This window comes from Pseudopipra pipra, chromosome 3 (genome assembly GCF_036250125.1).
Source record: "Pseudopipra pipra isolate bDixPip1 chromosome 3, bDixPip1.hap1, whole genome shotgun sequence".
NCBI classification, from domain to species: Eukaryota; Metazoa; Chordata; class Aves; order Passeriformes; family Pipridae; genus Pseudopipra; species Pseudopipra pipra.
The window spans coordinates 30,954,376-30,969,951 of record NC_087551.1 but is presented as its reverse complement, the minus strand read 5'-3'; the positions used below and the strand labels follow the sequence as shown (position 1 = coordinate 30,969,951).

The 15,576-nt window shown below is 35.4% G+C and overlaps 2 protein-coding genes across 3 annotated transcripts in view; both read right to left on the bottom strand.

Annotated features, from left to right (window-relative positions):
- Positions 1–15,576, bottom strand: part of KCNK5 (potassium two pore domain channel subfamily K member 5) — a 575,865-nt gene that overhangs the window by 145,730 nt on the left and 414,559 nt on the right. The gene's annotated exons all lie outside the window — the stretch shown is intronic.
- The window catches only part of BTBD9 (BTB domain containing 9), a 119,690-nt gene that overhangs the window by 39,153 nt on the left and 64,961 nt on the right, over positions 1–15,576 (bottom strand). For both annotated transcript variants that reach the window (XM_064651055.1, XM_064651056.1), the window contains exon 8: positions 7,761–7,870. In XM_064651055.1, coding sequence (XP_064507125.1) covers positions 7,761–7,870 — 110 coding nt within the window. The remainder of the gene's footprint in view (positions 1–7,760; positions 7,871–15,576) is intronic.

Genomic DNA, 15,576 nt, shown 5'->3' with positions numbered 1-15,576 from the left:
AGTTCATCCACTATTTTGCCTGCATGCCCTCTGAGCATCATCCCGCTCCTTCTCCCATCTAGATTTCTGCACTAATCCATGACCTCCTATGAAGATGTTACCCTGATTAGTCAAACTTCTTAACAACCACACAGAAATTGTCTTGGTGTGTTTTTAACATAATTCTGTGGTCTTCTCTACATCAGCTAATTAGAAAGTGACTCAAACTAATTGAAGTGTGCAGAATGTGCCATACTGTTTCTTTTCTCTAGGGGGTCTGCCACTCCCTATTTTGAATGTTCATTATCACCTTTTATATCCGCTTGATAAATTTATTAAAAATACCATCTGGTGGGGACTCTGCTCTGTGCTGTATTTTAAAGTCTTCTGGTTCTCTGTTTTTTTCCCGTTAGAATTTCTGCTTCAATTTAGGTCACTTGTTTACAAAAACATACTGCCAAAAACAACAGTCTTGTTTCTACTTTTTTTTTTTTTTTTAATCCATCAGCTATTCAGCTTTTACGGTAACCAGTACTGTAAGAGAAAACAAAAGAGGAGATTACAAATATGGAAATTGCTTTTTCCCCACTGTTCATACAGCAGTTTTGCCCTGAAAAATCTGATTTGCTTTTATGGAACAGAAAAGATGTGTGTGAGTAAAGCATATACATTCTGTAAGCAAACAAAAGGAAAAGATGATTGAGGTTACAGGACAGCAGCAGCAAACATTTATTAAAACTTACTTTCTTGTCTCCTGGTCTTATGCTGCAGTATAGAGCAATGAACATCTGGCAGTATATTTAATGCTAGTAATAGTATTTTTGTAGAGGACTGTAATTTTCAAGTCATGGCCTAAGGGTCATCTATACTGGTTATATTTAAAGATAAGGTAGATATGTTATTCAACTCTCCTTAGAGATCCTCCACGATAAAATGTACCAGAAGTGTGTTGTAGCCTCAGTCATATTTACTTATCACTCCTTAAGCTTTTTTGCTTTTTCTTTTTAGCATACTTGATTTTTCATAGGAATTTTTTTTTCCCTGAAGTACTGAGAAAAAAATTTAATGCAGCTGCTGCCAACTGGCCTCCACATCTGAGCGTAAGGGTAATCCCTTTTATCTCCCATTTTGGACAGGTCAGCTTTTGCTTTCTGTCCATCTACTGTAACTGAACTACAATCAACTGGTTAATGTGGGTGGGTGGGGAAATGACAGAAAATCCTCAAATAACTTTTTGCAGTACAGGAAGGAACAGAACAAAGTGGGTTTCTGTACCAGTTCAAAAAACCAGCCATTAATGACCCTTAAAACAACTACTAAAACAGGGAGACAGCAGATCTACTGTCTCTCTGTTTATTAGGAAAGGAACAGAAGAATAGGAAGGCAGCAATTTAAAGTATTATGGACTGTTGAATATATTTATACTGCACTCTAGACAACAGTCAAAGGTTCTCAGCTAAAGTACCATTGCAACTGCGATAGTCTGAAACGTCAGTAATGTCTTGAACATTGTCAAAATCCTAGAAAAACTTTTTGTGAAACTGCAAAGAAGCAACTGCCTGTCTGTGACCACCGAGGCACCCTCCCCTCCCAATGACTCCTGACTGGAATTTGGACTGTGACTGGGGACTTGAGCTAAGACTCCTGTCTAGTCATCTCAAGTCTGAGGAGAAGTAAACCAGGCTCAGGAAAGAAGAATTTATTTGTGTTAAGAATCAGCGCTAACTGGTCTCAGGGGGTGGTGGAGAAGGGTTTTGGGGGTGTGATGGTGAAATCTCTCCACACCAAACCGAAAGAGTGAACGCCCCTGCTCTGGGAAGACCATGTACACATGGGACACTCATATGAAAGGCAGCTGATAAGGGGGTCATAAACCATCAAAGACCCCCAAAGCCACCCCCAACTATTCCTGAGGCATCTCCTGAACATATATTAATCCATTAGAGGCTATGTTTTTCAGGACCCTCACCACCATGAAGAGCAGAAGGACTGGACCAATGGGACACTGCTGGGTTCCACAGTGGTGATACTTTTTCTATTTTAATTTCTCTCTGTTTTTTTCTTCCCCCGCCTCCGGTTTCCTATTTCTTTCTATCTCTCTTTCTCTGCCTCACATTTACCATTGAATAAAACTCATAATATTGACTTTGGCATCTGGTCTTGTTTGCACCTAAATTTGGGTTGAGGTATTTCTAATAATTTTAAAAACTGGATCATAACAGCAACACAACTGTTTATTTTACTCAATTCTCTTTGGAAACTTACAAAATCATCACTTTGAAGAAATTATGAACAAAAAATTACACCGAAACGAATAAATTTCTGTTTTACTTAATATGAAGAAGTGATTTTCCTCTCATGATGATATCTGTTAAATGTACAGCTTTCAATTGCTTTGTATTTAACTGTGAAACTGCATTCCTTCTCTACCTGAACATCTAGTGAGCTGGCATAAATATTCTCACAAGAAAGTGATGGCTAGAAAATACAAGGCTGATACTAAACAAAAATAATAATTAAAGATGCAAGTATTATTTCAGGGTTTGATCATATTGTTTTGAATAAAAGGATATTGGGCATTTTGCTGTCATTATTTTCCACATGCCAAAAGATTTGTTAAGTCTAATCTTCATTCAGTATATGAATTTGCTTTTGTTTATTTGCTACATGGTAGAATAAAATATGAAATCTACAGACTTTTCAGTTAATTAAAATTATTGTCACAAAGTCCTGTCTCTCCTTCTACACAGACTTTTTTATTTTCTTGAGCTGAAACTTACTGATGGAATTACTACATTTAATCTGAATCCTTAATCAAGAAATCAAGAGCTTAAGAAATATCAACTTCAAACAAATATCAACAAGCATTTCCACCTGTTTCAGTGAAACGCTTTCTGTAAGCCATATTTATCTGGAAAAGAAAACCCCACTAATATTTGTCTATGGTTTTGAAAAAACTTCAGAGAAGGATGATTTTTCACATGATATCTGCTAGAGCTCATGATTTCTGATCCAATAAATTAGAAGAAAAGCATTCAAGTCATTAACCTGTCCATACTTTTAATTCCCAACCAATACGCTGCTACAGGGCTCTTTCATTAAACATTATGCCTGAAGAAGGCTTTCAGAAATAACAATTGTTTTAGGAAGTACATATCCCTTGTTGCAGCACTGAAAATAGAAAGAAAAAAAGTAAAAAAAAAAGGAACTGGAACCATATGAACAGATCTCTGTTGAAAAATGGATACCAGTAACTAAACCAATCACGTGACTGTCCTTGTAGAAAGAGGGGAAAAAAAATCCCTGCAGTATTTAGATCATCTTCAAATTTTCATAATTTCCTAAGGCTATGCTTGTAGTAGAGCTGACTTACACTGCTGGGTAAGCCTGCATCGTTTTGGAAGAATGCTAACCTTTTTAAAAGAGAAAAAACCAAAATATGATAGCTTTGTGTGGAGTCAACATTAAACTAGACACAAAAATAGCATCTCTCACTGCTTCCTTAGAGAGAGACAAAGCAGTCTTTTACAAAGTTGAATCACACACTAAGAAACTGATATGACTGGTTTCTCTGTTACACATTTACTTTAGTTTTGTTTTGTTTCAAATAACTGCCAAAGACAAGTGAATGTTTATTCGTATTTTTTCCCTTTTAAAACAAGTTCTCCTGAGGCATTGAACAGCGTAAAAAAGAAGGTTCACAATGATTCATAAATGCTGAACAGCATTCCCCAAAGGGTGACCAAGGACATTCCATTGTTTTATATCCATCTTCTGCTTTTCAGTCATTATTCACTGTTCTCCCTTTCATCTGTAATGTAGAAGTTAGAAGACAGTCTGATAGACTGAGACAGACTACAGACAAACACTACTTCATGTACAAGCTGCCCATGTTGCACTTCCTATGACCTTAACCAAGCTCAAAATTGGCCAGTAGGTTGGTCAAACTCACACACCCACATAGTCCTTGACTGTCCCTCAGCACTGAGTAGTGATTAAAGGACTAAGTGAGGTTATCAAATTTTTCCCTTTGAGGCAGAAAAGATGAATTGTTTCCTATATTTAGATGGGGAAAAAAACCCCAGAAACCAAAGTAGGTATTGAACAGAAGCTGTTCTAACTTCTTGCCACTGGGCAGACACACATCACAACACACCAGGTACTGCTTTTACCTCCAAAGGACTATGTCTCTTGCTTGTGAAAACATTCTTTTGTTTTGCATTCCAGATTAAATATTAGTGTCTAAAGACCATTCAAAATGTCAGAAGCGGAAGTTATTAAAAGCAAGCACTATGATTTTGAGATTAAAAAATATTTACATCCTTGTTAAATTAAAGTTATGCCAGTATCATGAATTTAATATGTAAAACTGTTAACTCACACATTTAGAGATAATACTATGCCAAATAGAAAATTACATCTCAACCCTAACATCTGCATTAGGGAATAATTTCATGTGATTGAATTCATTTCTGTCACTTGCCTCATTCCGTGAAACAGCAAAGTGTAAAACCAACACTAAAACACCACACAGTGCTAGAAAGAGAATTTTCTGCTACTTTTACTTCAAAACTACTACTCAGCCACCATTGGGTCATGCCAACACCACATCCAGTATTGTGTAAAGTAACCGCATAAATCATCTTCCACATTAACTTTTAAATGCAATATATCAAGTTAATAATTTTTCATTAAAACCTTGCATGCAAAAACACAACAATATAAAACTGTTATCATGAAACAGCACTTCATTTTTATTATTTGTTTACCAGCCTTCTAATCGTCACTGTACAGTGACAGCCATTACATAGATACTATGTATCAGTAATAATATGGCTGAAAAATTACCCTCTTTGCCTACAGCTTTCTGATCAAGTTGGATAGCTTTCAAAAAAAAAAATTACTCTGAAGTCTCCACATAAGATCCCTAAACAAATACCTCAGAGGCCTTATTTATTGGAATGAGTTTTCAAATGGTAAAGTCTCTGCATATTATCTTCAGTGTTGTTTTGGTACAAGCAAGGGTCACAAAGTCTTTCTGAAAAGGGCCATATGGCCTTCAAGGGCTGACCAATATTTCGTTTTTTTAATAAAACAGCTTACAGAAACAGCAGCTGTATTTGTTCTAACCTAATTTAATACCATATTTAATATCATATGGGATAAGCAATGAATCCAATGAACTGCTTTTCAAGGCTTGAAGATGAAAGCTTTTATACTGAGTCAAGCTTAAAAGCAACCTACTCTGAATACTATACTTCCATATATTTCATGGAACTTTCCTAACTGCTTTCAGTTCACTTTACCCTATCCCGTCATTGCAGAAACAGAAATAAACATTACAAATTCTCATCACAGCAATAAAATAAATCTGTGCTACCTACATCACTGGTAGTTCTACAGAGTTTTTACAGAAGTGGACCTTGGACAGTCTGCTTGATCACAGGAGCCAGACAATATGGTACCTTATGGTAATCCTCAGAGGTATGGAAAACAAAGTACTAAATGGATATAAGGTTATTTTGCTGGATCAAAGTTGTTGAGAATATTTTTGAATAGGCAATACTGATAGCCATAAATTCTGGTGGAACAGCCATTATGCCCCTGCATTCTTTCACAACCGGACTGCTCTCAACTAACCTCTAACTCTTCTCATTTCTACCTTTCTCACCATAAATTCTTCAGGGTCATGTATCCAACTGTTGCTGCCTCATTTACAACTGGAGGACGGTCCACATCCTGCTTTCAATTAACTACTCACTAAATTCTTACTTTTAATTTTCTATTAATTGTATTGACTACCATCCCTTAAATATAAAAAGCTGTGAGAGACCTACAGGCCTCTCTTTCCTTATTGTTGGTCACTTCAAATGACTTACATGTATAACAGCTTATGATTCACACTGAACAACAGTGTAGTTCCACTGATCCCCATTCATACCAATGGATAGTATTATGCTGTCCAAACCCTATTTACCGGTCAGATTCTGTAACTACAAAAATGTTTTAAAAAATGGAGAAATTTTAATAAAGCCATGTGAAGTCTCCACACCCTAGATTACCTCTGAAAATTATGAAATGCTAAAGCAGATCAATAGTTCATCTCACCAAAATGATCACTCAACCAGGAAATATAATTGAGTCTATGAAGGATGAGTCAATTACAGTACAAGTACACTTCCACAAACATGCATGGATTCACTGCCTTGCCTACTGTTACAAACAAACAAACTTTGTGTTAACACAAAAAAAAGGAAAGCAAATATGTTGAGTCCTAAATTAAGCATTTGCTAATTAAGTTTGATAATCTGATATCAAATCCATACATATGCAACAGCTATTTGCACACAGTAACTGATTTTGTCTGAAGTTTTTAAAAATATGTCTGAAGTTTTTAAAAATATGCATATGGCAGAGCTAAATATGAAATTTAACTTAAATATTTTAATAAACCTCAAATACTTTGTTTCTCTGCTAACAAGCTTACTGAAGGTAGATGTTTTCTTTTAACACAGTTCTTCCTTACTGCTTATTCTATTTTCTTGTCAATAGCAATTGCAATGCTACTTGCAATGCAATGCTACTTGCAAAGTGCCTAAAACGAAGGGGATTGATTTGATCTGCATTATTGGACAGCTTATGCAATTTGGGGCTACACAACAAAAAACAGTAAAGTGTGATTTGCCAGGCTACTTTGTTCTATGCTTCCAAAGAAACATGAAATTTCACATCAAACATCATGAGATCAAGTGTAACCGTGCAATGCCTTTTTATAATGCATAGGGAACAGGCTGAAAAGAGTTGTACCTCAGTTTTTCACAGGTAAATATTAAAGTTTTCTCAGGAAAAAAAATAAACATGTCTCATCCTATTTTGAAAACTGTTTTCCTTTCCATCTGTTGTAGGTGCATACTTTAAATATATATATTTCAAATCAGCATGAATTCTGAGAATTTTGCTGAAATTCTCAATTTCATGCCAGAATTAATAAACTGGGTAACATCCCATCTAGACAACTACTAAAAGGCACATAATACTCTTTCCAATAAACTTCAGTATCTGAATTCCATGAGTATAAATGGAAAAAAGCACACAAGCCACTCTGAACTATTAAAAAAAATTGGTATTAGATATTACTGTGACATATTTTATCATTCAGTAGTGTTGGTCTGCTGGGGATTTCTACCTTAATACTGATACCTTAAATCAGTATTATATAAGATGTCCAGAGCTAACAGAGCTCCATCAACATGGTGTTCTGAGAATAATAGTAGCCAATATAACGTTCTGCCATGGCTAAGCATGTCTACGACTCTTTGGGGGAAAATCAACACGTGAGAGTTTACTTTCAGCAGTTGAAACTAGGCTGTATAAGAGTCCCTAAATGCCCAAATCCATCTTCACTGCAATAAATAGCTCTGGTTACTCCATTCTTGTAAAAGAATTTGGGCTAACCGAGTGGGAGGAAAGAGCAACCATACTATGACATGCAACGAAAAATTAGACTGTCAGCACAGAGTGACTCAATTACCAGTAGCTTTGTCAGCAGCAGTTGATTTAATTTGAACTTCAGCATTCCTGCAGCATCATTAATTAATCCACAAAACTGGAATTTCAAAGAAGTTACAAGGACTGCCCAACTAATTCTATGCTTACAGCATTGTTTAACTCAAATTAGAGATTTCTGTGTAGAAACAGGAGCAAGAGTGCAGTGATGGTCAGCTTTAAAAGACAAGCATTCGCAACAGTTCATGTAAAAGGAAAATAGTTTCATCTCTTACCTATCAGACCTTTCTCAAGAGTAAAGGATTTGTTCGTGAACATGCATTCAAATGCCACAATATGGAAAACTTTGTTCACTGTGTTGTGGGTCCCAACAATTCGAATATACCTACAGGGAAAAAAAAAAGGTAAATAGCACAAGTTAAACATGATAAACTTCTGTGCACTAAAATGTAACTGATTCAGTTGGACTAAAATGTGCAAACCTATAGGAACTGAGTAACTTTTTAAAAAAAGAAAAGGAGTAAAAAGACTAAAAATTTCACAGCAAGTTTGCATTTAATCGAGATGCTGGTTACACTACAATTTAAGAAAAAAAAATCTTTAAAGAGATGTGAAATCTGTTAAAAATCTTTCTGGATTAATTTACCAAGAAAAGTAAAGTGAGGGCCTTCTGCTTCAGAAATGGTCTGTTAGTGCATATGTGTGCTCTGGAGCCTTTAAATAATAATAATAAAAATAATAATCCTTTCACCAACAAATTTTCAGCACTGTGAAAGATTTCATACAGCCAGGACAAACACAGCAAATCAGTCAGGCTTTTCTTCAGCAGTCAAAATTAATTCCATTTTATTATGACTGTTTCTAATTCTAACACTCGGTATAGGATATCAATCTCTTTGTTGGTGTATCTTTTATTAATAATAATTAAAAAAAAATCTCTGAACATTCAAACATTATGAAACAAAACTAACTCTGGGTTTCACTCCTAGTTGTACAACTTACACTTCTACACTCTAATTACAAATCGAATAGAGCTGCTCTTGAACACTGTGACCTACTCACCTGCTGTATTACCCTAAAGGCTTCACCTTCCATGAGCAACCATTAACCTCAATTCAGTCCAATTCTGCATTTTCTGAAGAGACTCAACAGTTCTTACTATACTTTTTGAAAAATCTTAAAAGGAATATTGTATGCCATCTCAATAAATGCTGAGCAAGTAACACAGAAAACTACCTGAACCAAATACCACTACCCCACAAAATGGGTTACCCACACCGCAGAAAACTTTGTATGGAATTAACTCATTTCAATGAGTATCAGAATGTATGAATCTTAACCAATATCCTCGGTCTGTGGTACAAAACAATCTTTCACTTACATAGTATAATTATATTTCCAACATCATGGCCATTCCCCAACAGCATCGTTTTTGCTTGTGTTTCTCAATAGATCAATTTGAATCTGTATCAAGACATTTTTCAGTCCTGTGATTTTTTTTTTTTAAACAATAAAGCAACCCTCACGGCTATTTAGTGTACTAATGTTCAACCTCCAAATTTCATTTAGAAATTTTAATTATCATGACTTCTAACAAAAAGAATTAAATGCTATTCCCTAATTAATATTAACTCATGGATCAATTAATTATCACAGTAGCAAATCTCCCGAAAATTATTCTATGCAGAAAACATAAAGTAGCAAAATTGAAGAAAATATTTATTATTCATAAAGAAGTTGAACCTACGTCTTAAGAGTAAAGCAGAATTTAGCCCTTATTACATAACTGTGCCAAGCGCCTGCAAAGACCATCACAGGAATCTTGGCTGACAGTCAGGGAAACAGCAGTTCTTTCCCCAGACCTGTCCATGTGAACCAGATTACTTTCTTTTGTCAATTCACAAGCACAGGTAACCCTAATGAACCCTAAACACACAGGTAATGTCCAGGATTCGACAAGGGTAACTGTTCTTGTTCTCTCCAGCCTCAGAAGCACAAAATTCAATTAAATACAGGAAAAATCTTGGAATATTTTTAAGTGTACGTGGAGGCTGGCTTGCCACAGAGACTCCCTCGTCTCTCTCAGGCAAGAAGGGTATTGACTGAGTTGTGCTGCTTGGACAAAACACACTCCTGGCTAACCAACAGAGCATTACTAATGGAGAGATACTTTGACATCCTTCAGTTATGCTTCCTTGCTTTAAAGAGTTTAGAGAATAAACAAAGTAACAATATTAATAGGAACACAAGAAACTGCTTCATAATTAGCTTTAAAACTGATTTGTTTGGATTTTTCATGTTATGAAATTGTAACACTAGAGCAAACTTCTCGATTGCTTTTTTCATTGAGATCAGAAATTGTTCAAACTCCTGTCAGCAGCAAAGCAGGCTTATAAAACACAAGGTTATCTATGAATCTGTGTGTGATTGCAGAATCACAATCCAATGGTTGGACTAGCTCCACTGTTAATGGACTTTAGACTCAACTGCTAAGACTGAAGGGAAGACAGAAAAAAAAACTCTGAATCATTCTTTAAAGAGAAAACCTTGATCAGTTCATGGTGTTTAAAAGTACTTCCCTGGCAGGTGAACAGAAACGCAGCATGATAATTTTGCCCCTTTATTTTATTTTCTGACCCTGTGTGAGAATAACGGATACTGAAAGTATAAATGCTATAAGAGTTTCATCCACATGTCACAGATTTCTCTGGCCACAGTTAGTCATGCTACACATGGTCCTAAAATTCCCAGAATGGGAATACTAAAATAATATGGTTGGGTTTGGGGTTTTTTTCCACACTTACAAGAAAATTGTTTTAACTAGAGGGAAAACAATATGTTCTACTGGAGCTTGGTAGAATTTTAAACTTCTAAAATTTGAATGGACTCCCTGGGTTGATTAATTAGGCACCCGCATGGCAACGGCCCTCATCTATCTCCCATTTTTCCCAGAGCAATTCTTCACATTTACACAAAACTATGACATGTGTACTCTGTTGTGGCCACAAATACTCATGTTTCTGAACAACTAAATTATGTTTTACTTCTGCTCTTTACATTTGTACAGCTGACACATTTAATTCAGATAACATCTGCTGCAGAGCATACCACTGATTCAGCTGTGGATACCCTGGAGGACTACCAATACCAAAGCTCATCTGCCTACATCAGAACAGTGCTTAGGACATATGTGTCAAAATATAAAAATATGCATACTCTAGAGGTCATTTTAATGCTTCATTATAATAACACCAGTAAGATACAGACAAACTCTAAAATATATTAAGCACAGATTCCAATCTGTTGAGAATATTGAGACAGAAGACTAAATAAGGAGAGATAATGGAAACTAACCGGTATTTTGCACTGATACCCATTCTAAGTTACTATAAAAGCAACCTAAGAACAGCAACAGCAAACTCAAAGAACTAAATCAAATAGGTAAAAAATGTGCTCTTATGAACTTGGCATTCCATTTTCCTTCATGGAGCATTTGGTATGAGACACCAGTGCTAGTCCTACATACTTTATATCTCCCCTAACTGCTTAAAAACCACTAACATTCACATTCCAGTCACTGCCACAAAGATGCATGAGGTACAGCCTAACACACAAGGGCATTTGAAGATATTCTGTTTGTCTTTTAGTGGAAAAGGAAACAGTGCTATTCAACACCATCTAAACTCCATTTATTGACAACTCCCTAAAACGTATAATCCTTCAGGCTCACACAGCTGAATCAACAGTCCCATGGCAGGAGGACAGAAAAAACAAGGAGGAAAAAAATCTATTGCCAGCATTAAATCATGTGGCAAAACAGTGAACGTAAATAAATATATAAAATAAGGAATTAAGCCAGAACAAACTTGAAAAGCATATCTGTCTTTTGACAGAAGACAAGTTTTCCCACTCTTAGACAGGAAAGTCTAGTAAAGTCTACAGCATAACAAAGGAAATCTCTGCTGCAAATATTGAAAGCAAGAGTGACAAATCAAACAAAAAACTTACACAAGACAAAATCATTGAACTCTAGCAGCAAAAGTACATGTAACGCCTGCAAAGCCTGTACAGTAACAAACATTTTCACCTTTGCAATTAATGCAAATACAGCAAACAGGGTAGCAGTCTGAAAACACATTTCTCTTTGTAATGTGCTAAAATGTGCTTCCAGATATTTCATGGTAGAGCATTCAAGTGCCTAAAAATATTGGTATGCAATACTTAGACAGCACATGTAATTGCTTGTGTACTGTACATAAGCAGTATATCAACCAAGCATCCAATGTTTCTCAACATATTTAACCAAATTAACACTGATGTGCTTCGGAACATAAGTGAGACTTGCACAGTCTGATATTTTGTATTCCACAGGTAAGAATAATGAGCTTACAAATGTTTAGTTTTTCATTACTGGTTTCCAATTTTTATTTTTTTACAACAAAAAACCCAAATTCAGAAAAATTCACTTGCATGAATCTCCATCTTCACATTGCACGCATCTCTAGTTCCACTAAAGTTGTCAAATCTGAACTTGGCTTGCCTGGTTTTGTTTCAGGTCAGACCTCAACCCAAAATAGCTCTATTTCCTAGAACTCACCTACATATGGGCAGAAATCTGCAATTACATCTGATCTCATAATGGACATGAATAAAAAACAAGGTAGAAGAAGATAGTAAGACTTCGATGTAAAGAATTCTGTATTTAAACCCTACCCTTGATTTGACTTTGCAGCCAAACACAAATATCACCTTCATTTATCTTTATGCTATCTTTGTTGAATACATAAAATGGGACTCTAATAAATCCAATTTTACAGAAAAAAAGTAGCTCTTACAAACAGAGAAGAAAGCATTGTTCCTCAGAAGGTCTGGTTCTAGCCCAAACTGGTTACAGGATTTAGAGAGCAGACACAAGCTGGCTCTGCTTACCTTCCAGGCTGGTGTGACATGGAGACAGATTCTTTCCAAAATACAGATAATCTTCAACAGGATTAGTTTTCTTTGAATCATCCTATGTTCTGATGTAGTTTCATGACTTTGGGTCAATTTAGCTTAGGCTTCAATATATAGATACATTACAGCCTCCACATTTTTAAACATATTGAAGAAACAGAAGAAAATACAGGATAGTCCTGCTCAGTGAAATCTGAGAATGTTTTCCATTTTCCCCAGCTTCTGTGATTTTAGTATGCAGTAATTACTTCTTGCTCCAAAGATAATACAGTAAGTGCTGTCTAGATCTAGCCTGGAATCAGACTATATACAATATGACAAAGAAATACTTCAAAAGTATTAGAACAATATATCCAATGATATATGGAAGAAACCCTACCATTTATTACATTAAAATTATACCAGAAAAGTACTAAGCAATACTCAAATGAAATCAGCTAAGTATTGGCAACATAAAAATGATGGAATACATCTTTTTCATCAATATTTTTATAATTTAAAAATTCATACCTATGGATTCAATTCTGTGTAGATTTGAAGGTGGAGGTGGTTAGAAAATTGATGCAAAGTATTGCCGGCTCAATTTCAAACTGGCTACGCAATTTGGAATGCTGAAATGTGAGGTAATTCATTAAGCTAAGTCTGCCTTATAAATTTTAAACATTTATGATATACCACTTAGTGTTAATATTCAAGTGTGGGTTAGATCTGAGACAAGAATGGTTTTGTTAACTGGTTCCTTAACTAAAAAGATGAGGATACAGTTATTATATCCCTGTACTACCCAGTGATTTACAGATTTACAGATGCCATGCCAACAGTTACTATGTCACTTAGAAGAAACATCAACTTAAATTGTTCAACAGTAGGAGCAATGTTTGCAGGAGCAAAACCTCTAAAAAAAAATAAAAATAATTACACTCAAACTAGTGGAATGTCAGTTCTGACTGCTTTGGCGTTCCTTTGACATAAATAAAGTGTGCAACATCTGTTCTGCTCCTGACAACACACAGCTTAGCCAAACTTTTTAACTATGATCATTCTTTGGCTGCATTTTAAAAATTATTAATGAAGACTCAAATTTACATGAAATATATATCAGTCACTATGAAATAGAAGAGAAGCCTCACTGGAAATTATAAGACACATTTTTCATGTTGGTGAAACAAATGTCTGATGTGAGACAGATCAGTGAAAGTAACAACCAATTACTTCTATATTCACCAAGTTGTGTCTTTTATGGGAAAAATCGGACATGATATCAATTAGCTGTATCACCTGCTACACATATACATGGTTGCTACCTCTTAATCAGTGTCTCTAATTTTCACTGCTTATACATTCCAGCATATTTAAAGACCTAACTCCTAAATACTGCAGGCCTGAACTGGGCTATAAAATAAAGGACAAAAGAAATATTATTTATGAGACTGTTCATCAAACATGGACAGTGCAGCAGATTCAATCTCGTAAGCTTCATAGTCTAGTTCTTTTTAAATCAAATTGTGTTTTACAGGAAATAATAGATAACATGATGAAAGGAGATCATAAATTTGGATTACAAGTAGGTCTATATTAAGTTGCACAAACACTCCTATACAGCTCAGCAGCAATGAGATGGCAAAAGAGAAGAGCAGTGACTTCCAGTATCTGGACCAAGATAACAAAACTTCCAGAAACTCAAGTTCTTGTGAGAAGAGTTGAATTATGGTTATTTTGAAGGCAGAGCATTTAAGACAGAAAACTACTTTAATGTAATTATTTCTTGTTCTCGCTTGTTCTCTTTTTTTTGGAGAGGCGTGGGGGGAAATTTGTTTTAGTTGTAGAGTAAAACCACATGTATCACTTGGTATTTACCTCATTTCTCTTGATGATTTAATAAGCAATCAGGAAAACTGTTAAATTCAGAACAGCAATATTGCAATATTCACAATATTGCACCAGTTAAATTAATTAGCCAGATATTTGCTCACTGAAAGACTACCATCAGGCTGGAGTGCCACAGCCCAAAGAAAATTTTATTATTTTGTTAAAATGTTGTTCTTGTTCTCCTACAAGATGAAAATAACTTATTTTTGACATGTTTATGAAATATACTACTAAAACTCGTGAGCAGGTGAACAGACTGCAGAAGACAGAAATATATTTACTGAGCTACTGAATTTAGGTCATTCAAGTGGTTCCTTAACCAAAGAACAATAACCACTCATGCAGTTCTTCTCCTATGGGTAAACATGTAAAAATATTAAATTGTTTATATCTAATGTCACAAATATTAAAATCAATTTGGAGGCAATGGAAGGAAAAGAGAATAAATGGTAACCAGAAAAATAAAGACTTTTCTTTTAAATGTTATTTCTTTTAAGTGGAATAGAAACTAAAATTCTCACCTGTCCAAAATTTGCTCAACAGTGAGTGAGCTACATGTAGGTTCCTTCTAGGTGATACTTATCCAGTGGGAGATCGTGACCACTGACTCAGTGACCAACTACTAAAGACAGACCCCAGACCCAAATGGAGGGAAGAACTACGCATACAGAATACTTAGCACGGGAAGCGAGAAATATATCTAGCAAAGAAGGGTTTGAGTACTAATTAATGCAAAAGTTAGGTGATAGGTATCCTATGAATGCTGATACCTTTGTTTGTTAAAATGTATAGTGTGAAGTTTGGATGGTTACCACCCAGCTCCCTATTTGTGCAAACTACAACAAAAAATAGAACTACCTTGCCTCAGCGCGTGAATTGGCGCTGCGCACCAGGTAACGAGCCTGCGTTTGAGACAACAATAGCACATATTTGTATCAGTAACAACAACAAATTTGCCTTGATCTTTCTTTGTAATGCCTTTCAAATAATAATAATAACAGATCCCGCAGAGCACTGAAAGGATGTGAAAAAGTCAGTACTTGCCCGTGCACAAATATTTCTACCAGTTGCAAGATGACTGCTTCTGTAGTGAACTAATATTTATGGCCATGGAAAAAAAACCCCTACAGTAATAACTTCCTCCACTATGAACAAGGAATCTTTTATTTGGGAATGAAACAGAGCTTTTTCTGGATACTTACTTGAAGACAGAATACATTAAGCCATTATCCATTTGGCTATCTATATATTAACCAGTGCCAGAGAGGG